General features: G+C 45.3%; 1 protein-coding gene across 1 annotated transcript; it reads left to right on the forward strand.

The window, feature by feature from the left end:
* The first annotated feature begins 6,525 nt into the window (after window positions 1–6,525).
* On the forward strand, window positions 6,526–14,971 carry LOC128402217 (parvalbumin, thymic CPV3). Its single transcript, XM_053366247.1, has 4 exons — window positions 6,526–6,586; window positions 9,595–9,727; window positions 12,032–12,141; window positions 14,804–14,971. Exons 1-4 carry the CDS (start codon window positions 6,526–6,528, stop codon window positions 14,827–14,829), a joined length of 330 nt encoding a protein of 109 aa, XP_053222222.1. The 3' UTR covers window positions 14,830–14,971.
* The last annotated feature ends 7,778 nt before the right edge of the window (window positions 14,972–22,749 follow it).

The following is a 22,749-nucleotide window of genomic DNA, read 5'->3' on the forward strand; positions in this document are numbered from 1 at the left end:
CAGCAGAGAACTGAATTGCTTTGAAGCTTGTAAGCCAATCACACAGTTAAGGACACAAACTGCTGGAATTGATATGCTATTTACAAAACTAGGCTCTCTTTCTTTGATGTTGTCTACTGCTGCGTGCGCCCCCTTTCCAACCAATGAGAGTTTCTTGGGTCCAAGCTACCCAAGGCTTTAGTTTCCTCTGAACGAACCAGAGAGCACTGGGAATTTATGGCATCTTTGATCACAAGGAAAGGCTCCTACTGCAGGCAGCAGATCTTTGACAGTCAACTCACAGCTCCAACCTGCCTACTGCAAAACGGTTTCCCTGCCTTTATCACATGCTCTATTCACTAGTATGTTGCTGAATGCAAGTAGCTTTTTGCCTGTTCATAAATGAGCTGGGGCTAGGGGTGGTGGAGAGTTTTGATTCAGTTGACATTTAAAGACAAAGCTACCTGTTTTTCACTTTCTGAGACAGTGCAAGAACCAACACAGTAATCCCTTGAAATTTGCACTTCTCTGAAATTTGCAATTCAGTTCACCAGCCAAGTTCAGTTCTCCCCCATTTTTATTTCAGTTTGCATTTTTTTTTGTTATAATGCAAAGGTCCTCGTGGAAATTTGTCAGCATTTCAATGTGAATTTCTCCTGATACGGACATTTCTGCAAAGCAGAATTTTTGCTCATGCAATGCATTTTTCTGTTCTTTTCATTAATATTTGCATCCGTGTGCATACTTTGCCATAGTATAGGTGTTTTTGTACACAGCACTTGGCTGGAGACCAGTATGGCAAAATTCATAGAACTGGGAAGTTCTATGGATGATGAATTTCTGCCCCATCCCCAGTCAAGCACAACTCTTCTTCTCCTCTTTAGTGTTGCATCGACTGCCTTCTGCTGCTTTACCACCTTACTTTTCGAGCTTTTTGAGCAACAATGCTACTGAAAAGTAAATGGCTTAAGACAAAGAGATGTCATTTAGCATGAAAAAGAGAAACCAGGCATATCTCAAGTGCCTTTTGGTCCGGTGTATGTAATTAAGATGCCTCTTTTTTTATTTGCCCCTGATGATTTCATTCATTCTAATTAAGGTGGACAGAAAGCAATGCTTCAGATAAGAGTGTCATTAATTAATAAATAAATACCAGTAACTGTAGATTACCACCTGTATCGCTATACAGAAGTATTGCCTTCGTTCTGAAATACAGTTCTTTTTAGCTTTTGTAACCAACCTTTCAGCTAGGATTGGTGTCACTTTGGTCCCTGGCGTCCGGTTTCAACCTTAAAGAACCTCTTTCTTAACAGTCACTGATTGGTGACATCTTCCTTTTCATGTTTTTAGCTGACCTTGTTGTCTCTTCACCATGCAGTTCGTTTATTTAAACATTTCCAAATAATTTTAACTGGAAAGCACTTTGCTAGCCATTCGGTTGTTATTTTTCTGGGGGGTGGGTGGGGTTCTTCTTTACATTTTTAGTAGAAATCCATTTATATGGGGTAAAGAAGTATCATTAAGTTGGAAGAAGCGGGGGGGGGGAGTCTGATCCCTGCAGATAGTTAAGATAGGTTCCTCCCTATCTTAGTTCCTTTTCCTTTAGAATGTGCTTTTTAAGGAATTTGTCTTAAAATGCATGTCGACAGGAAAGATGGCACGTGGGTCTATTTCACAGCCAAGCCTCCAGAAAAAAATACATTCGTTTGTAAACTATTCCTTCTAGCCAGGCATCCCTATGCATCTTAAACAGTATATCTTGGAGACTCCAAAAGTTCTACTCTTACTACATTCTGCACCTAGTACATAATCTTATTATGTTCTATACTTAATACATATTCAGTTTGCTAGAAAACTAACTGTTGGAATAAATATGGTGGCCACATAGCAGCTGTCCGTGCACTGCACCTTACAGTATGCCCAAAAGGACTATAAGCAAAGCTGGAAGAAATAATAATAATAATAAACCATAATTTTGTGTTGTTTTTAAAGAGGGGGTGAGGAGGCACAGGATATCCAGGGCCCACTGCAAAAGAATAGGGAGCCAGGCTCCCTAGCGCACTCTCTCTAACAATCCCTCTGTTTCCAAGCAGAGAGCAGGAATTCTGCTACAGAGCTATAACCCTTCACCGCTTGTTATTGTATATTTCAATTGCAAATCACATTACAGTGGTATCTCGGGTTACAGACGCTTCAGGTTACAGACTTCACTAACCGAGAAATAGTACCTCGGGTTAAGAACTTTGCTTCAGGATGAGAACAGAAATCGTGCTCCGGGGGCGCGGCAGCAGCAGGAGGCCCCATTAGCTAAAGTGGTGCTTCAGGTTAAGAACAGTTTCAGGTTAAGAACGGACCTCCGGAAAGAATTAAGTACTTAACCTGAGGTACCACTGTACTGTGTTTCACAATGGGGCATTTTTTTGTATTCAAGTTCCAAAACTGAAGTGCAGATCATCTCTTACACAGCTCTGTTTAATAACAACAGTCCTGTCAGAGCTGTCCAAGTTTTCCCTGTCATTAAAAAGGTTTTTACATTCTCATTCTTCTTTTTCCCAAGATACCAGCGACGTTTTAGGAAATGGCTTTGTTGTAGACGAGAAAGCGAAGCTTGATAAAGGCAGTTCGCTCCAAACCGTATCAAGGTTTCTTCTGTCCAGCTGACAGCTTCTCTTTCATCAGGCTGGCACGAAATAACTCGGCGTCTTTCACCTCCAGGTTCCTCCATAGGATCAGCAAACATGGAGGGATAAAAACCAGCATTTTCTGTACGTTTCCCTGTGCATTACCTAACTGCCACAGGGGTTTCCCAAGAAATGGCAGCTGGGGAGAAAAGGGTTAGCCCTTTCCTCAATGTATGCAGCTACTCACACCCAACACCTCTAATGCACAGCAATTAAACTTAGGTAGAAACATTTGCACAAACGTGATTCATTTCCCCAAGTCTAAGTGACCCCAGTGGCAGAGCTAGCTGCACCCGGGGGGCAGGGCAAGTGTCCCAGGGGTGTGCCGCCCACGCCAAGCATCCCGGGGGGGGCGGAGCAGAAATATCACCCCCCTCAGGGATGACACCTGGGGCGCACCGCACCCACCTTGCTCCACCTCTGAGTGAAAAGGGCCAGCAGAAAGAACAGGGGCGGCCCACCATGTGGTTTCAGCCCCCCTCACCACTGTTCCTGCCCATCTCACCTGTGCTGGGCCTGGGGGTAACCCGTGAAACACGGTCCAGGACTGGTCCAGAATCTGAAGGTTCCGCTGGGAGTCAGTCAGACAGGGCCATGGCAGGACACGAGGCAGGAAACCAGGCAAGGACAGGTGCAGGATCTAGCATACAGCAATGTTGCTCCCACAACCTGGGGCGGGGTCCGACAGCCTTTTATCTCTGTCGGGGTAACAGCCGGTCCTGATCCCCCAACAACTCACCTCTCTTTCGCCCAAAGGTGAGCACTCCTCCTGCGAGTACTCAGGTCTCTCCTTCTCTTAGACCTTAGTCTCTGCAGCTCGGGAGACGTCGGTGGGTTACTAGACCCATAGGCCGCCGCAGCCTCTCCGGACCCAACCGGCAGTGGAGCAGCTGAAGGTGATGGCCCAGCTGGAGGCAACGAGATAATCCCCGCATCTGGAGCCAGGGCAGGCTCAGGCCACTGACTCGGCCCAGCTGGTGTTTGTTGCAGGGGAACCTGTGCAGACTGGGACTCTTCAGGATCAGGCCCCAGACTTGGTTCAGGTGATGCCTGAGGCAAAGGATTCGGTGCAGACTGAGTCTCCTCTGGCTCCGAGCCCAAGTCCCAGGCCATCACATCACCAATGGTATGGAGCTCCCTCTGGCAGCTGAGACAGGGCGAGTGGGGAGAGGCACTGAGCTTACCTTCGGACCCACTGCACCCTTGCAGACACAGCTCTCTCCAGGAGGCTGTTTTCTGGGAGATACTAAGCAGCATGATTGGGCCCCACTGCGGCTGAATGCCATCTGCCCAACTAGCTGCAGCTGCTCAGGATACTCCCCAAACCATTGCACCTTGCTTTGGTGCTGGGAAGGATATGGCAAGCTTGCTGGGGTCAGCTGGTTGCATCTCTGGTGGGGGCAAACCCAAAGAAGATACCCCCAGAGGAGTTTGTCATGTCTTTCAGGTGCAACAAGCTTGTATTACACTTGCAAACACAAAACATATATAGAAATTGCATTTTCATTCCAGATCACCCCCCCTACATATGTACCAACGCACAACGATCTTAATTAACAGCCCCTATATTTTGCTTCTGTACAGCAAAAATAACAACCTGTGATGGATCCTGCACATTTTGAAGATCAGTTATTTTCTATATCTACCACATGAATGGTAGCAAATAGCCATATTTGGAAAGGCGGTGTTATTTTTCAAATGTCTGTTTCGCACTTTTGCATTCCCTGTTAAGCAAATTTTCACTGGGGAGCAGTCTGAATCCTGACAAACTGTGGCTTGCCTGAAGTATGATATGCTGAAACAAGCCAGCCTCAAACTCTGGTTTATAAAGCTGACCGTTTCAAAATAATTAACCACAGTTTTGGAGTTGGATATAACAATAAAGTGTGGTTAACTAAAAGCAGAAGTGAAAGCTTCCATTGTCTTCAGAATCATACTGAGCAGGAAAGAGACGGCACACAAACTCAAAGCTTGTAATTCGTGTAAATCTAAACCATGGTTTAACATTATGTCCAAACCAAGGCAGGCATTAATTCTGTGAACCTGCTGCATGCAACACACGAACCCTACCACTGAGCTAAAGACTTTCTCCTGGGCATCCAGCTTGCCATTACGAACCAAAGCAAATGTTTTTGGTCCCTCACATTGAATTCATGTGGAATTCAATTTCATCACTTAAGCTTGACGAAAGCCAGTGCAATAATTTATTGCCAGGATGACAGTGTCCGTAATTCTCTCTGCTGGTTGAGTATTGCACAGTTGGGAGCTAGGTGCTGTTGGGTTGGAATAATGACAGACAAGTAGCGAGTGTCATGTGGGAGGCACCTCTCGAGCAAGTCTTGAGGACTCTCTTTTATTGAATATTACATGCATTGCCACAGGTGCGCTTGTTGCTGATTGGTTAACACAAATACAATACAAGGGTTGCATATAGGCATTAATCACCAATAGAAGGAAGGCTGCAAAAGGGAACACAGAGAACACGGAATTGGACAGGCATGAAAACCTCCTTAACCAATGATTGATACAGCAAAACCTAGCAGGGCATAACTATTGTATTCCATAGATGTGGTCCACCAAGCAAAGAACAGGTCAGTGTGAACAGAACATTCTGGGATAAGTGAAAAAAGAATGCTTCAGCTTAGATGTTTGTACTCATGTGCAGAAGCAAATGTGTAGAAGCAAATGTTCCTATAAGGTGCAGCCCAGGCCCTGCTTTGCTATAAAAACTGTTCCTGCACACTTTCCCCCCATTGGTGCAAACCTAATTAAAGTCAGTGCAAGAACATATTGCCAAGATGGGAGTGTCAGCAATTCTCTCTACTATATTCTCCTTGGGTATAAATAGAAGGGGAAAAAACCCAGTTCATTAGTTAAGCAAGACATTTGAGCAGGGTCTCAAATTGAGCATCTAATCCATGAAAGGGTAACCTAAGTCGCTATTGTCACCTTTTGAATCCTATATAAGTTAGGTGGACAACTCCAAGCCAAAGGTACAATTTTGCCTGATATTGATTCGGCTTTCCCCCCCTCCCACCTCTTCCCTGCTTGGAGAAACCATAAAGGTGAGCAGCCCGTGAAGAGATTAAAGGGCAGAGACACCTGTGCCTGGCCAACTACACTGTAAGTATACAGCTTTGTCTCTAAGGCTGAGTATTATCTATTTACCGGTGAACTGTTTCCCTGCCTGGAAAAGCCATGGAAGGGACTAAGGGAGCAAAACATCTCTGAGCAGTAAGCATAGTGCTTCTTCTCTAAGATGAACCTGTTATCTATTTATCAGTTATCCTTTTACCTGTTACTGTCCACAATACTAGGATGATTAACCATTTTTAGTGAAAATATTCCACCCTTTCCATTTTCAGCCGGGGCACTTATTTCTCTCTCTCATCTCCATCTCTCATATCTGTGCATCTCAGAATACAATGCTGTTTTGTGCAAAAATATGTCAGATACATCAAATATGGATGTAGGCCTGAGTCAAAGAGGGGGCCAATGATTTTGACGCTCGGTATGAGAACAAGGTTTATCCAAACATGGGACTCAGTTGGACTGGTAAAGAAAAAGCAATTTATATGTGTTGTATATGCGATATAATGTTGTGCCACTAGATGGTGATGCAGAGTCCCATTTTTCTCCACCTGTTTTCCCTGTTTAAATTTACAATGCTTTAAACTGAAACGCCCTGGTTATGCTGATTGTGTAGATAGTTTTAAAGATACATCTTAATAGGTTTTGTCTTAAAGCCGAATGCAATGCCCCTTGCTTTTTCTTCTCTCGTATCTCTTCCGTTCCCTGAGTGAAAGGGTGAGCTCGTTTCCCTTGTTATAGCACTTTGCTTTTTTGTCTTTTGGGACAGATTAATATGAGTATCAGCGACATCATCAGCCCTTCTGATATTGCTGCTGCAATCAGAGACTGTCAAGGTAAAATTGTCTGTGTAACTAATCTAAGAGCTGCATCTAAAACACATTTCTACCACCCTAGCAGACATGGCTTACTCACAAAGAATCTTGGGAACTGTAGTTTCCTTCTCACAGAGCTACAATTCCTAGCGCCCTTAGCAAACCACAGCTGCCAGGATTCTTTGAGTGAAGTGATAGGCTTTAAATGTATGGCAAGAATGTGACCCAAAGGTCCATTAGTCCAGGAATGGGGAATATAGGGCTCTCCAGATGTTGTTGTACTATAGCTCCCATAATTTCTACCTTGTCCATAGTGGCTGGGGTTGATTAGGGTTTGATTCCAACAACTTCTGGACAGCCACACAGACAGGCATAGTCCAGGAGGTTTTACCACTGTAGGCAAAACGCCCCGCTGCCTCCCCCTGCCCAGCACTCTCCCCCCACAAATCCAGGCACCCTCCCTGCCCCCAACATTGCATCTGCACTGCTGCCCATCTTGCCGCTGCAACTACAGCCTTGCCTATGGCAGACCCTCCAAGTGTCCCTGTTTTCCAGGGACAGACCCAGGTTTACAGAAGCCATCCCGGTTTCTGATTTGATCCTGGAATATCCCGGTTTTCCTAAGAACATCCCTATTTTCATGGGAGAAATGTTGAAGAGCATGGAGTTACATGATCCCTGAGCCAAGGAGATAAGTAACCATACAACCTTTAGAAGACATCTGAAGGCAGCCCTGTATAGGGAAGTTTTTTTTAATGTTTCGTATTTTATTGTGCTTTTATATATGTTGGAAGCTGCCCAGAGTGGCTATGGGAACCCAGTCAAATGGGCAAAGTATTATTATCCTCATCATCATCCCTATTTTCATCAGAGAAATATTGGCGGGTATGCCACGGCTACATCCAGGCTGCTGCCGCGACACAGTGTTGGGGTGAGGGCAAGGGTACTGTGGCAGCAGCAGAGGTGGCATGAGCAGAACCACAGCATGGCTGGCAGTGGTGCAACAATGGTGGTGGGGTGGCAGTGGGGCAGAGGTCAGATCTGCCCCTGAGGCAAATTTTTTCACCTCACCTCATGGCCACAGGTTCTCAGTCACTGACCTAACCTAAGATGCTGTCTTCAACTGTATTGTTGTATTTCCATTTGTAGTCTGCTTCCTCGCTGAAGATCTTAAAGAGGTTAAGAGCTCAAGGTAGTCCTGATGCCTACAGGACATTGACAAGCAGGACATCCCCTACCTATAGCTTGCTCCCAGCCCTAGACAACAGAATAAGCAGGAGGGGATCCAAACACAGCAGTAAATGAAGTATAATACACATTGCCACCTAGAGGAAGGTCTCCAAGAGACCTTGAAGTCCAGTCTTAAATTACCAAACTACACCAGTGTTCTGAATACACAGGTTCCAATTCAGTTATTTTATCTATGTCTCATCATTGTATTTGATCTGTGTTTCATTGGTAAGTTCATTTTGTGAGCTGCTTATGTTATTTTTCTCATTAAACAGCCTGTAGGTTTTTCTAAGTTAAATAAATCCCTGCAGCTGCTATTTTGAAGGATGCAATCACACATTTAATGTATGGTATGGTTTGGTTTGGCTGCCAAACTAAGGCCCGGGGGCCAGATCCGGCCCAATCGCCTTCTAAATCCGGCCCGTGGACGCTCCAGGAATCAGTGTGTTTTTACATGAGTAGAATGTGTCCTTTTATTTAAAATGCATCTCTGGGTTATTTGCGGGGCATAGGAATTGGTTCATTATTTTTTCCCCAAAATATAGTCCGGCCCCCCACAAGGTCTTAGGGACAGTGGACCAGCCCCCTGCTGGAAAAGTTTGCTGACCCCTGTCTTAAAGAAACCAGCTCTGGACCCCACACTCCTAAAGAAACCAGCTCTGGACCCCCTTATCGACCAGTCACAAATCTTTCCTTTGGGGGGAAGGTGGTGGACAGGATTGGACAGGGGGCACCTCCCAGCATTCTTGGATGCCACAGATTTCTTAGATCTTTCCCAGCCAGGATTCGGGTCTGAGTTGACATTGGTCACCCCGATGGATGACCTTTGAAGAGAGGAGGTTGGGGAGTATGACCCTGTTCCTGCTTCTTGATCTCCTGTTGGTTTTTGAGTACCTTGACCACGGGATCCTCCTGCGGAACTGGCACGGTAACAGGTGCCACACAATACTTGCTTCGCATTTGTAATAAAATGAACTTTTCATGTGGCAGCATCCCACACTTTGGAATTCCCAGCCTATTGACATCAGGCAGGCCCCTTCACGGTACAGTGGAACCTTGGTTCTTGAACTTAATCCGTTCTGGAAGTCCGTTCGACTCCCGAAATGTTTGAAAACCAAGGCGCAGCTTCCGATTAGCGCAGCCCCCCCTCCCCGGAACAATAGTCAACAACGGCATTGGATGTTTGGCTTCCAAAAAACGTTCGAAAACTGGAACACTTCTGGGTTTTCAGCGTCTGGGAGCCGATTTGTTCGTCGACTAAGCCGTTCAAGAACCAAGGTTCCACCGTAATCTTTTCAGCACCTGCAAAAAAATATATTTGTTTAGGCAGGCCTACCCAGATGTGTACAATGTTGCTGTGTGTTTTTAATCTGTTTTCATCTTATCGTTGATTTTAATTATTTAAAAAAAGTGTTTTTAATTGTTATTTTAAACTATTTTTGGCAATGATTTCATTGTTTTATTCTGCTTCGAGGTTTGGTGTTTTTACTTTTGGGGGGTTTTTATAGTCAAGTAGTATATAAATTTTATGAAACAATCAAATAAATAAACCATGCCAGAGACAGAAATGCAATAAGTCTGATCCACTCGACAACGGATCCCTCACAAAGATAATGCAGTGAGAAGCAGGCATGTGTGAAAGAAATCTTAAAATGCCGCTTGTAGGCGCACACATGCACAGAAGCCATAAGAGGATATGAGCAACTTTTGGAATCAGGATGCATAGCTACAAAAGAAGTGACCGTCTTCATCTGTATCCCAAGCTCCTAGGTAACAGCAGCTTTCTTTTTCTGTCTTAGCTCCAGATAGTTTCAACCACAAAAAATTCTTTCAGATAAGTGGCATGTCCAAAAAGAGCAGCAGCCAACTGAAGGATCTCTTCCGCATCCTAGACAATGATCAAAGCGGCTACATTGAAGAAGATGAACTGAAGTGAGGCTCCACCTCCCCTTTGCTCCCTTTCTCTGACTTTTGAAGTTGCCTAGACATCTCTCTTCCTTTTGTGTTTCTCTCATTTCTTTGGCGCGTCCTTGGTTTGAATATAAAATAAGCACGAAGCATATTTAACAGACACCCTGTGCACTCTTTCTGGGTATTATGCCTATCAAGCACATTCTTCTCCCTCAAAGAATTACGGGCACTGTGGTTTGCTGTTAATAATAATAATAATAATAATAATAATAACCCCACCCATCTGACTGGGTTTCCCCAGCCACTCTGGGCAGCTTCCAACAAAATATTAAAATACAACAGACTATTAAACATTAAAAGTTAAGGGTTGCTGGGAATTGTAAACACTGGAAGGGTAAACTACAGTGCCCAGAATTCTTTGAGGGAAAGAATGTGCTTCAAAGACAGCATCTACACAGCCAAAGCCCAGGGACGGAGCAAGCCGATCAGGTGCCTGGGCCAGCCACTTGCGGGGGTGGGGAGAGCTGGGGCAGGACGCTCCGTGGGGCCTCCAAGGACTCTGTCTGCCTCCTCCCACTCAGCCGCCCTACAGCTGAGGGGGAGGTGGCGGGCAAACCGTTTGGGGCAGCAAGGAGCCTGCAGGTGCCCAAGCCACCGCGTCACTCCCAGGAGAGATGCGTGGCTCGGGCGCGCTGCCGGCCCCGCAGTGAGGGCCACCCAGCATTTTCTCACCCCCCTCAGTGGTGACACCCGTGGCAGCCTGCCCCCACTGCACCCCCCTTCCTCTGCCCCTGCCTAAGCCCTACTGGACACAGCAGGGTTTATTTTTGAATAAACATGCAAATTATTGAACCGCTCAGAATGACTTCCTGGGGGAATCTGCTAGTAGTCACTTCTACCGTAAAACCTAATCAGCGTGATTTAAAATAGCACTAATAGTGCGAGAAATCTTTAAAATATGGGAGGCAAAAAATGCCTATTCATTTGCACCCCACCTTATGTAACAACATTATTTTAAACTGGGGGGTGAGGAATCCGTGGCCCTAAAGATGTTGCTGGAATCCAATTGCCATCAGACCTGGCTCCAGCTGATGGGAGTGGAGTCCTTGAAGACTACAGGTTCTCAATTTCTGCTTTAGTTCCTTGCTCCACCGACCATTCTCCATTTGGTAGACTTGGTGCCCAGTTTTCCCTCCTCATCTGTCAGGGAGAAGAAAATCTCCTAGGCAAAGTGGATTAGACAAATTTGTAGAGGATAAAGCTATTGATGCCTCTTTGTTCCAATGAATATATTACCTCAACTTAGTGTCATAGGAAGTGAACTTCTGAATACCATGTGCTGAGGATCAAAAGCAGGAGAGTGCTTTAGTGCTCCTGTCCTGCCCAGGCCTGAGATTGTCTGAGGCAGAGAGTGGGGGTTCATCAAATAGGATTTGTTGCATAGTCTTCTCCCCTCTCCTCACATTGAGAGCCCCTGTCCTCAAATGCCTCAAACTCATGGTCTGATTCAGAAAGCTCACGATTCAAGCAGCAGCAAAGGAGCAAAATGGGTGTGATTTTCCACCCGAGTTCTTGCACACTTGCCTGTTCGTGCTTAGCCATGGTTTGGCCATGCATTTAAAGCACTCTGATATCACTTTAAACAGCCTTGGCTTTCCTCAAAGTAATCTGGGAGCTGTAGTTTGTTAATGGCGCTAAGACATGGGCAGGCAAACTAAGGCCCGGGGGCCGGATCCAGCCCAATCACCTTCTAAATCCAGCCCACAAACAGTCTGGGAATCAGCGTGTTTTTACATGAGTAGAATGTGTCCTTTTATTTAAAATGCATCTCGGGGTTATTTGTGGGGCATAGAAATTTGTTCATTATTATTTTTTTCAAAATATAGTCCGGCCCCCCACATGGTCTGAGGGACAGTGGACCGGCCCCCTGCTGAAAAAGTTTGCTGACCTCTGCGGCTAAGAGTTGCTATGAGACCCTCACAGAGTTACAATTCCTTGAGTGGTTTAACAGTACATCCCTTCTCACAAGGAACAATGGGAAATTGCAGCTCAGTTCGGGGAATAGGGGTCACTTAACAACCCTCAGCACCCTTAACAAACCACAGCTCCCACAATTCTTTGGGGACTTAATTCCATGACTACTTAAAGCGTTGTCACAGTGCTTTAAAGTTTAAATGTGTGGTGTGAATGTGGTCTTAGTGTTAACGCAAACTAGGTCAGTGTGTAACTGAGGTTAACAAGGTTTCGTGTTGCTCAGGACTCCTCTTCAGGCAGTTGTATATTCAATGGCATTCAGTTGTATACACTTTATTCTTCCCTTACTAGGTTTTTCCTCCAGAGGTTTGATAGTGGAGCCCGAGTGTTAACAGCTACAGAAACCAAAACCCTTTTGGCAGCAGGAGACCACGATGGAGATGGGAAGATTGGGGCTGAAGGTACGAATGTGGCTGATATTGAATGGTCCAGCATAGGTTAATCCTGTCACCTCTATCCACTGTTTCTGCCACCTTCCCTTTCTCCTAGAAACTGGCTGACTGGCACCCTCTGTGAGATTAGTGCTAAGCACAAATGCCCCAACAACCAAATATATGGGCCGGCCTGCATCTCTCCATGAGGGTAGGCTCTTTCACCTATTGGTGATTCCATTCTGCAAGTATTATCCTAGAAACTGGCTCCCGGGGGCGGGGGTGGATCTGACTTAACAGACTTTTTCATGTTCTGCTCACTCTCATAGTGAACCAGGTCAAAGAGCCACGACCAACTGGGTATGTGGCTCTTAAATTCCAGGGAAATAGCTCTGCCCCATAGTCTCCCTCCCTCAGCCACCCATGAAGTGATTGGACTTAGAAAAGGTTCCATTTATGCAAATGAAACTTTTATTTACTAAGCCTACCTAATTGCTGCATTTTCAACATGGACAGCTGGGGTAAAGGTAAAGGGGCCCATGACCGTAAAGTCCAGTCGTGAACGACTCTGGGGTTGCAGCGCTCATCTCGCTTTACTAGCCAAGGGAGCCGACATTTGTCCGCAGACAGTTTTTCCGGGTCATGTACCTAGCATGACTAAGCCGCTTCTGGCGAAACCAGAGCAGCGCACGTAAACGCTGTTTACCTTCCCGCTAGAGTGGTACCTATTTATCTACTTGCACTTTGACGTGCTTTCGAACTGCTAGGTTGGCAGGAGCAGGGACCGAGCAACGGGAGCTCACCCCGTCGCGGGAATTCGAACTGCCAACCTTCTGATCGGCAAGCCCTGGGCTCTGTGGTTTAGACCACAGAGCCACCTGTGTCCCTGGACAGCTGGAGAGGGAAGGGTTAATCATCTCCTTGCCTGGTAAACACCACTTCAACAGAGGCTCGTGTGTGTGTGTGTGTGTGTGTGTGTGTGTGTGTGTAAGAAAGCAAGCTTTAATCAAGGTTTGCAATGGTACAAGTACAGGTGCCTAAGGTGAGGCTATAGAGTTCAAGAACAGCACCAGAGGCCAGATGAAACCTATGAGGGGTGTGGTCTGCTGTCAGCAGCAGAGAAATCACCAAGTTCTTGGTGATAGAATGGGGTCGGCCCCTATGGCTCCACCTGCTGCTCAGCCTTCCCTCATGGGACGCGCGTGGCGCTGTGGTCTAAACCACTGAGCCTCTTGGGCTTGCTGATCGGAAGATCAGCAGTGAGCTCCCGTTGTTCTGTCCCAGCTCCTGCCAATCTAGCAGTTCAAAAGCACATCTGTGCAAGTAGATAAATAGGTACCACTGAGGCGGGAGGGTAAATGGTGTTTTTGTGCGCTCTAGTTTCCGTCACGGTGTTCTGTTGCAGTTTAGTCATGCTGGCCACATGACCCAGAAAGCTGTCTGCAGACAAATGCCAGCTCCCTCAGCCTGAAAGTGAGATGAGCGCCGCAACCCCATAGTCGCCTTTGACTGGACTTAACTGTCCAGGGCTCCTTTACCTTTACCATGGCTTGTTGACACCCTCCCCCAGTGCTACGCAATCTCTAGGGGGAGAGGACAGGATGGGGCAAGACAGAGAGCCAGCAGAACTGTCCCCCTTGTATTGGGGTACCCATCCTTCCTCTTGGGCTTTTCCCCACCTATGACTTCCTCTGCCTCTCCTTCCTCCTCATCTAACAGCAACTGCTGCCGCAGCCTCAAGCCAGTTATCAACTAACATTACAAAAAGGTTCATTCATAGGAATAGGGCCTCTTCCCGCCCCCAGCATAATTGTTGCACAAGCAGGACGGGGGGGAGGGGGGAGAAGGGGGGAGAAAGAGGTGGCATTAATTAAATGGGTGACCTTTATCAGCTGTGGTTCTACCCTTCCCAAAATGATATGCGAGCAGAAATACAGGTAGGATTCGAATTGGGTGATGCAGTTCTCTAACAAACAATCAAAAAGGTGTACAGAATTGTGCAAACAACACCCCAAGATGCATTATATTAAGGGAAATTATTTACATTAGGGAAAAGATATACTTTAGGGAAAATACATACCAATATGCTGACAAATTTCCATAAGGAGCATTACAAACTGATGCCAATGTCACCTTGAGGCACATGTAAAATGTGGTTCGTAAGTGAATTATTATTAATCACCATCACAAGTGAGAAACCAAAATTGACAAGAGTCACCTGTTGCGACATTTAGCCCTGTTTCCTGGTTTCCAAAAGTGGCTATCCAAATGCTTCTGGAAACGCGAAAAGCAGGACATTAAGGGCAATAAGCTTCTCCCAGTTGTTCTCCACTCAACTGGCAATTCAGAGGTATACTGTTCCTGAATTTGGAGGTTACTAGCTATACATGGACCCATTCTCCTTGATGAAACCTAGTTTCTGTCCACATAGTGTAGCCTTGTCCAAATTTGTCGTTTTTGTTCCCTGGCACTGCAAAGTCTCACTCGCAAAGCTATAAGACTCACAGTCCCCTACCTGTAGCACTTCCACACTTTCAGCCACTATATTCCAATATTTTTCACACCTATTTCATAACTCCCTCGCTGCCATATCTTGTGCTGTCACTACATGAGAGATTGCGGTGTAGACAAGCAACTGTCTGAATTATACAAGTCAGCTTTGCAAATGACTTTTTTTCCGCTTTTGGTGCAGAATTCCAGGAAATGGTGCTCTCCTAAGGCATTGAAAATGACCACACGTGTCAGGAGAACTGCGGCATCTATAGGAGACAATCTTCCAAAAGCTTGTAAACCCATGAACCCATTTCTAATTTTCTTTTTCTCTTGACTGTGTGTCAATGGTTTATAGATTTAATGAGGTATTGCTACACTAGTTAATAAAGGCGATGTCATGCTAGTGTAGACCTTGGTCATTGTCTCATCAGTCACTGCACTGAAAATTACCTATATATTCTTTTTCTTTTGCCCTAGCCTATCCTTCTGACCTAGAGATGGGGCAAATGTGGCTCTCCAGGTATTGTTGAACTACAACTCCCATCAGGCCTGACCGTTGACCATGCTGGCTGGGACTGGTAGAAAGTGGGGTACAACAACATCTGGAGGTCATGGGTTCCCCATTCCTGTCCCAAACAATATTCCAAAATGTATAGTGGATATATTATGGTGAGTGTGATTTTTGATACCCAGACTCAAATCTCAAAATCTATTTTGAAAAGCTCGTGGTCTTAGCAAAGGATGTTCCACAAAGTGGGCTTTGTTGGGGACCAATGCTGTAAAATTAAAAAGCCATTCCCACAACAATTCATGTTTTTGCAGTCAATCTTCATGTCATCATAGACATTAAGATCAGTCCCTATTTCTGGCCCACGTTTCTGGTGAATTACAGTCCTTGTTTTGGTCTCTTACGAATGCCCTGCTTAAATTTTGAATGGTTGCCATTCTTCAGTATGTAATTACCTCCCCAGGGTCCCTAGACGTTAAGTAAGAAATTGCTGGATGTAGCCCAAGCACACTCATTTAATTGCATACATATGAACAATTAAGGCAGAATGCTGTACACAGGCTTTTCTCTTGTACAATGTAGCTGCAGCTAAGCTAACTGTTGGCCACACAACAGGTAGGTATGAGGGAAAGATTTCATTCAGTTCACATTTAAATGTGACTCTAGCAAATTGTCACTTTTCACAACAATATGAGACCCCCAAACAAAGCCATCCTTTGAAATTCACATCCATCCAATTTTTGCAATGCAGTTCTCCAACCAGATGCTTACAAAAAAATGCATATATGTGGTTATATACTAATGATTTATTATTTATACCCCAGCCACTCTGAACAGCTTCCAACAAAATATTGAAATTACATTAAAACATCAGTCATTAAAAGCTTCCCTAAACAGGGCTGCCTTCAGATGTCTTCTAAAAGTCAGATAGTTGTTCATTTCCTTGACATCTGATGGGAGGGCATTCCACAGGGTGGGCGCCACTACCAAGAAGGCCCTCTGCCTGGTTCCCTGTAACCTCACTTCTCACAGTGAGGAAACCACCAGAAGGCTCTCGGCACTGGACCTCAGTGTCCGGGCTGAACAATGGGGATGGTTGCAATGTGCAGAAAAATAAAGATATTGGTGAAAATACAATACAAAAATGCACTATATTAGGAGAAACTGCATATAAAATAACATAGAAAAATGTGTTTATCAGGACAAATTTGCACCAAAATGCTTAATAATTTTCATGAGGGTTATTTGCCCCCAAATTACTGCATTTAAGATTGGAAAAATTAGAAACCTAGAGAGCTGAAAGTGAAAGAACCTGCTGTCCCTCATTGAAGGACATATTGCTTGCACGAAGGGGCATCATAAGATGTCCAACAGAGCAATCCACTTGCCCCATCCCTGGTGTCATGCACCTGGCCTAGCCAATCCCTGATGTCCACAGGCTGAGCTCTGAAGAGGAGACCTCACTCACAAGCAACTGCTAATGCACAGGCTTGCTTGTGACTGGGCTCCCTAATTGCACTGACATCCTAATTGTATGGAGCCCCTGAGTGAGAGCAGCTACGCACATATAAGGCGTCTCTTCAGATATCTATGCTCAACATGCAGATATCAGGGGCCACCACTAATCTGGCCATGCAACATGAGAGCTGGCAGTCCAGTCATCATGTGATAACCCTTCACATAAATAACCCTCCTTCATATGTTACTTATTTCAAATATATCCTTAAATGAATTTGCATCAGGGTTGGGGGAGGTGATGCTGTTTTTTCTTCTTGCACCATTTTCCTATGAAAAACAGCTGCCCCTGTTTCTACTCTTTGCTGCTGAAGGTGCTATTTGCAGTATATATATCATCACCATGGGGCAACGACAAGCTTTGGGAGTACTATTCCACCAGGAAAGCAGCACAGGGCAAAAGGTTTAACCCTTCTCTGTGCCACACCCTAATTCAGAGTGTGGGACCCTGATTGCTTTTTGTTAATAAAATGGTGTGCTTTTCCTAAGCACACTATCTGCTACTGAAAAACATACAGTTTGACCCTAAGATGTACTATTTCTATTGGATGGTCTACATCATATTATGTCTTGGTTTTATACCACTGTGTCTGCCATTGCTCTTTCCTCCACAACAATTCTAGGAATTGTACTTTGGTGATGTTGCTAGGGCTCCTGTGTTAAAGAAACCTTCAAAAATATACTGTGTACATGGCCTTCAAATTTTACTCTTACTGCTCCACTTCCTGTTCTGCATTACCACCACTGCTCTGATCAACATCTGCAGGTCTCCTAAATCATATCAGAGATAATAATTTAAGTAGTTTATGTCTATAGCATGGATATATCCATAGCTGTCAACTTTCAGATTTGAAAATAAGGGATCAGGAGCCTCAAAAATAAGGGATCAGCAGCCTCACCTGTCCTGGGGACAGTCTACGGGATATCTAACAATCCAGGATAGCAGCGGGAAACGGCGCTGGAGTAAGGGAATTTCCCACAAAAAAAGGGAAGGTTGACAGCTATGGATAGATCTGAGGGACTTCCTGCTTTTTTGTGTGTGAGTCCTTCTCCCCCACTCTTTTCCAGTCTTTGCTGCAGGAGAAGAGGTATTGCTATTTAGTTTCCTGTTTGATCACCACTCCTCACCAGCAACAATTGCTAGTTTCCTCAAAATAGCAGTGGCAGTGTTGAATATGCTTTTTAAAAAAATGCTTAATAACATTTGACTGTGCAAACACTATAGCTTTAAAGCACAGAGTTACAATTCCCAGCAACCCTAAATGAAAGACAGTGTACAGAATTCTTGGAGGGAAAGGATGTGCTTGCAATGTGCTTCAAAAATATACTGTGTACATGGCCTTCAAGTTTTACCCTTCCTGCTCCACTTCCTGTTCTGCATTACCACCACTGCTCTGACCAACATCTGCAGGTCCCCTAAATCATATCAGCCTGTTCTTGGTCATAGGAATGTTGTGAGTCTTAACAGTTTATAATGTAGAATGCTAACTCCTGAACCAAAAGGGTAAATACAATCTTCCGCCCTCTTGCTTAAGGAAGTTGGGAGTTCTTTGTAAGAAGACTTTGCTGGACTGAGTGCAGGATTACTAAATTTCTGAAACATTTGCATGGGCATCTCTGCCAGGCCAGCAGATCCCTGACACACCCTCCACTGTTAGACCACTGTTTTGATTTTCTACTGTTCTACTGGTGGTGCGCTTTTATGACTCAACAAGTTGTCTTGTTGGTTGAACCAAAATGAAAAGATGTGTTCATATGTGACATTAAAATGTGTTTTGAGTCTCCCTTATGCTTCTTTGTGTAGCGAATAAAACAGAAGAGAAACGGTATATACAATGCCACCCACGCTGGTTTTAGATTTGTGTTCGGATTGGATTAAAACAAAGAAATTGCAGTCTTTCCAAGGTAGTAGAAACCGTGGTAGAAAACAATAAAAGCTTTTGGTGTGCTCTTCACATTTAGAACTAAAGGCATTTTGTCAACTAACTGGTGCAATTAACTGATTAACATCTTGTTTCATTTGCATTTCTGTAACTGAAGGTAGAGTCTGATGGTGTAGGCTTAAATTCGCCTATCCGTTCACATTAAAAATGCATCCGGAAGTCAGTTCCTTCTTGAATTAAAAAATGTTCACCAAACTTAAGGGAAAACTGATGACCTGGAGACGCCAGCTTACAAGGGTGATGGGGGCAGGGGGGGCCAAAGTTGTGCGCAGAAAGTCAGAAGGAGATGGGAGCAGAGCCAAACACAGTGGCCGCATGGCTCTAATGGTCAGTGGCCCCTTCTTTGCCACCTGCTGCCAACACCACCGGTGAGAGGCTGCTTTGACCCACCTTCTTCTCCACGACAGGACGAGGAGCCTCCATGTTTTTTGGACATTGGGGGGCCCAGCTCCCACCCCTAAAATATTGGGGGGGCCCAAAAGCTGGCACACCCCTGCCTGGAGAAGAGTTTCATATCAAAATCCTCCCCTAGGAAAATCTCCTTTACAGCACACAGCAAAGATAATCTGAAGAACCTTATTTATGATCTGACATTCAAGGCCATCCCTGTCTCAGAAGAACAAGATCAAAGATTCAATAGCATCTTCAGTCAAATGTGCAGGCAAACCTGATGCATGTTTATTCAGAAGTAAGGCCCACTGTGTTCAATGGGACTTATGCCCAGGTGAGTGGGCATAGGACTGTGGCCCCACCAAACCCAATGGGGCTTATTTTAGAAAAATAAACATGTATAGGATTATGCTGCGATACGTTTCTCTTACACATTTTCCATGGACATACACATCACTGCTATAAGTGCCCTAATGGCTTTGGGTTAGTTCAACAGAGGGGCATTGCTGGCAGTTTTCCATATAAACAGAAGGATAGTGCTTGAATTATGGGGGTCTAGACTCAGGCAAAGTGCAAAATAGTTTGAAGTCCATGGGAGGGAATTTCAGGACTTGATTCTTGTTACTCTAGAGCTGTACCAACTCCAGCTTTTATGAGTTCTTTGGCAAAGGTACCCTCCTGTAAAGTAAGGCCAAGTAAGGCAATATAGAATCTACCTTCGTCCTCTTCTGTGTGACTGCTTTCAAGGTGCTTGAAGAAGGCTGTCATGCCAGTTTATGCAGATGGCTCCTAATCTGTTCCTTGTACTTCTCTTAACACATAAGCCTCTTAGTAGAGAATGGTGAAGAAATTCAATTTCATTTGCATTTAAAACAGATGTTCTCAAATTCACACTTTCCAAAACAATATGGGAACCAAACCACAGCCATTCTTCAGAATTCACACAAATCCCATTTTTGTGATGCAGTTCTCTAACCAAACATTTACAAAAATGAATCTTTGAGTGGGGAATGTGCATAAAAATGAAAGTACTAGTGAAAACAACATACAGAAATGCATTATATTAGGAAAAATTGCACGCAAAAAAATGTGTGCGTTGGTTAAAATAGCATACAAAAATGTGTTTGTTATGAAGAAATTCACCCGGAAATTTTTTCATGAATATATTTTTTTTAATCAAAAATCGCGAATTACTGCAGAAATGTGAAGAACTGAATTTAAGATTGGAAAAAATGAGAAACTGGGTGTTGAAACTGACAGATCCTTCCATCCCTGCCTTTTGGTATATGAATAGACTGTCTTCTTTATTGCACAACAAGCCAAATTATACAAGAGAAGTAAGTACAAAATGCAACAACCTATTAAAAAAAACATTGGAATACCCTCCAGCAGCCAGTACTCTAAGGCACAGCTCTTCAGCAGCTATCCACAAGCAATCACTAACTTGCAGGTCAGGGCCACACGCAGCCCCCTCCTCCGCTCAGGTGAGCTACCAAGAAAGGAGACCACACAGCTGACTGGGATCGAATCAGGCCACAACTTTTATTGACCACAGATGAAGTGGTTTGGCATAGCCATTGGGTAAGCATTTGTTTTGGGGGCTGCTTACCGGAAATGACATCAGGGTCAACCCGGCAGCAGGGATTCCTATAACTTACATCAAATAGGGGGACCCCCGCAAGGATCACAGCCTCTAGGAACACCGAGTCCCAAGACCCCCGTCTGGGCAAACAGACAGAGGCAACTCCATCAAGGATCCCTTTAATGGGATAACCCATTTCTGGAGGGGAAAAGGAGGGTACAATCTCACAGGCTGATTTAAACCTCCCGGGAGCAGACCCAAGGGATGGGGCAGAGGAAGGGGGTGTGGTGAGGGCGGGTCCCCCTGGGTGTAACCACTGAGGGGGGGCCCTGCAGCACACCTGAGTCACGCATCTCTCCTGGGAGTGACGCGGTGGCTTGGGCACCCGCAGGCCCCACACTGCCCCAAACGATCCGCCCGCCGCCTCCCCCTCAGCTGTAGGGCGGCTAAGTGGAAGGAGGCAGGAAGACTCCTCGGAGGCCCCGCCCCCGTGCACGGCTGGCCCTGCCCCCGGGCTCATGGCATGCGCGCCATCCCAGGCGTCCAATCGGCTTGCTCCGCCGCTGTCAAGAGAAGCCTGATTGTTCCCTCAAGCCTGTCCCCAGAGAGCCCTCTGAGCCAACCCGCCATTGGCCAATTCGCCATGCTGATGCGGAGCAGGAATTCAAGCCAGTAGCACAAGCCTAAGCTCTTGCCCTGGCAAGAATCAGACCCCAACACATAGCCCTGCATCACTGGGGGGCTGGCTGGCTGTCCTGCAAAGCTGCCGCATCCCTATAAGATGGTAAGTGGAATTATCAATCAGGCCTTATCTTTAAAAATACAGGTAAAAAGGTAAAGGTACCCCTGCCCGTGCGGGCCAGTCGTGTCCGACTCTGGGGTTGCGCGCCCATCTCGCTTAAGAGGCCGGGGGCCAGCGCTGTCCGAAGACACTTCCGGGTCATGTGGCCAGCGTGACAAGCTGCATCTGGCGAGCCAGCGCAGCACACGGAAACGCCGTTTACCTTCCCGCTAGTAAGCGGTCCCTATTTATCTACTTGCACCTGGGGGTGCTTTCGAACTGCTAGGTTGGCAGGCGCTGGGACCGAGCAACGGGAGCGCACCCCGCCGCGGGGATTCAAACCGCCGACCTGACGATCAGCAAGTCCTAGGCGCTGAGGTTTTACCCACAGCGCCACCCGCGTCCCTAAAAAAAAAAAAAAAAAAGACAGGTATCACTTGACTATTATTATACTCTAGGTAGGGTCGACCCTAATGGGAAAATGGCCCACGCAGCATGGAGTTTATGTCCAGCTATAAATTTCTTTGGCTTCTTTTTATTTTATCAGACCATAACTGAGAGGGTACTATTTCTTTATAATATTTTTATCCTGACTTACCACAACGCAAAATCATTTTATAAATATGCATACATATAAACCAACATATCTATACACTAACAACACTCAAAAAGAAGCAGATCTTAACAAACCCCAGCAGTGGCTTAAAAAAAACACACACAACCATTACGCAGCAGCATGTGTCCTTAAAAAGGTATTTTAAATAAAGTACATTTTATGGTGCTGAAATGAACAGAGAGTGGGTGGCAAGAAAGCGCCTCCTAGGAATCTATTCTGTAGCCTGGGGATTAGCACTGAGAAGGCCTTCCTCTGAAGTATCCTCCGCCTGTGTGTGACCAGGTAGATGGGCATAACCCTAGCAGACCCTACAAAAGGGCTAGCCAGCAGCACACAGCTCATCCTTTCAGAGTATGGAAGCCACAAGGTAGAAAGTCTGAGGCCTAGCTCAGACTTCTTTTCTCTACAAATGTAACTGTTAACCACAAGATAAAGCCTGCCTTCAGGATACTACCATGTACTGAATGTAAGTCAACCTTACCATTACTTTGAAAGAAGACTGTCAAGTTATTATTATTTTTAAGAGGGAAATACAGTGGTACTTCAGGTTACAGACGCTTCAGGTTACAGACGCTTCGGGTTACAGACTCCGCTAACCCAGAAATAGTACCTCGGATTAAGAACTTTGCTTCAGGATGAGAACAGAAATTGTGCTCCAGTGGTACGGTGGCAGCAGGAGGCCCCGTTAGCTAAAGTGGTACCTCAGGTTAAGAACAGTTTCAGGTTAAGAACAGACCTCCAGAAAAAATTAAGTTCTTAACCCGAGGTGCCACTGTAAAGGGGAAATTTACCAGGAACATTCCAATCTGG

Source organism: Podarcis raffonei, chromosome 14, assembly GCF_027172205.1.
Source record: "Podarcis raffonei isolate rPodRaf1 chromosome 14, rPodRaf1.pri, whole genome shotgun sequence".
NCBI classification, from domain to species: domain Eukaryota; kingdom Metazoa; phylum Chordata; class Lepidosauria; order Squamata; family Lacertidae; genus Podarcis; species Podarcis raffonei.

Bases quoted from the DNA above. Each gene is read 5' to 3' on its own strand.
- LOC128402217 (XM_053366247.1), top strand. From the start codon at position 6,526: ATGAGTATCAGCGACATCATCAGCCCTTCTGATATTGCTGCTGCAATC. The intron at 9,728-12,031 runs GTGAGGCTCCAC...TTCCCTTACTAG, and splicing joins ATTGAAGAAGATGAACTGAA to GTTTTTCCTCCAGAGGTTTG. The intron at 12,142-14,803 runs GTACGAATGTGG...CTTTTGGTGCAG, and splicing joins TGGGAAGATTGGGGCTGAAG to AATTCCAGGAAATGGTGCTC.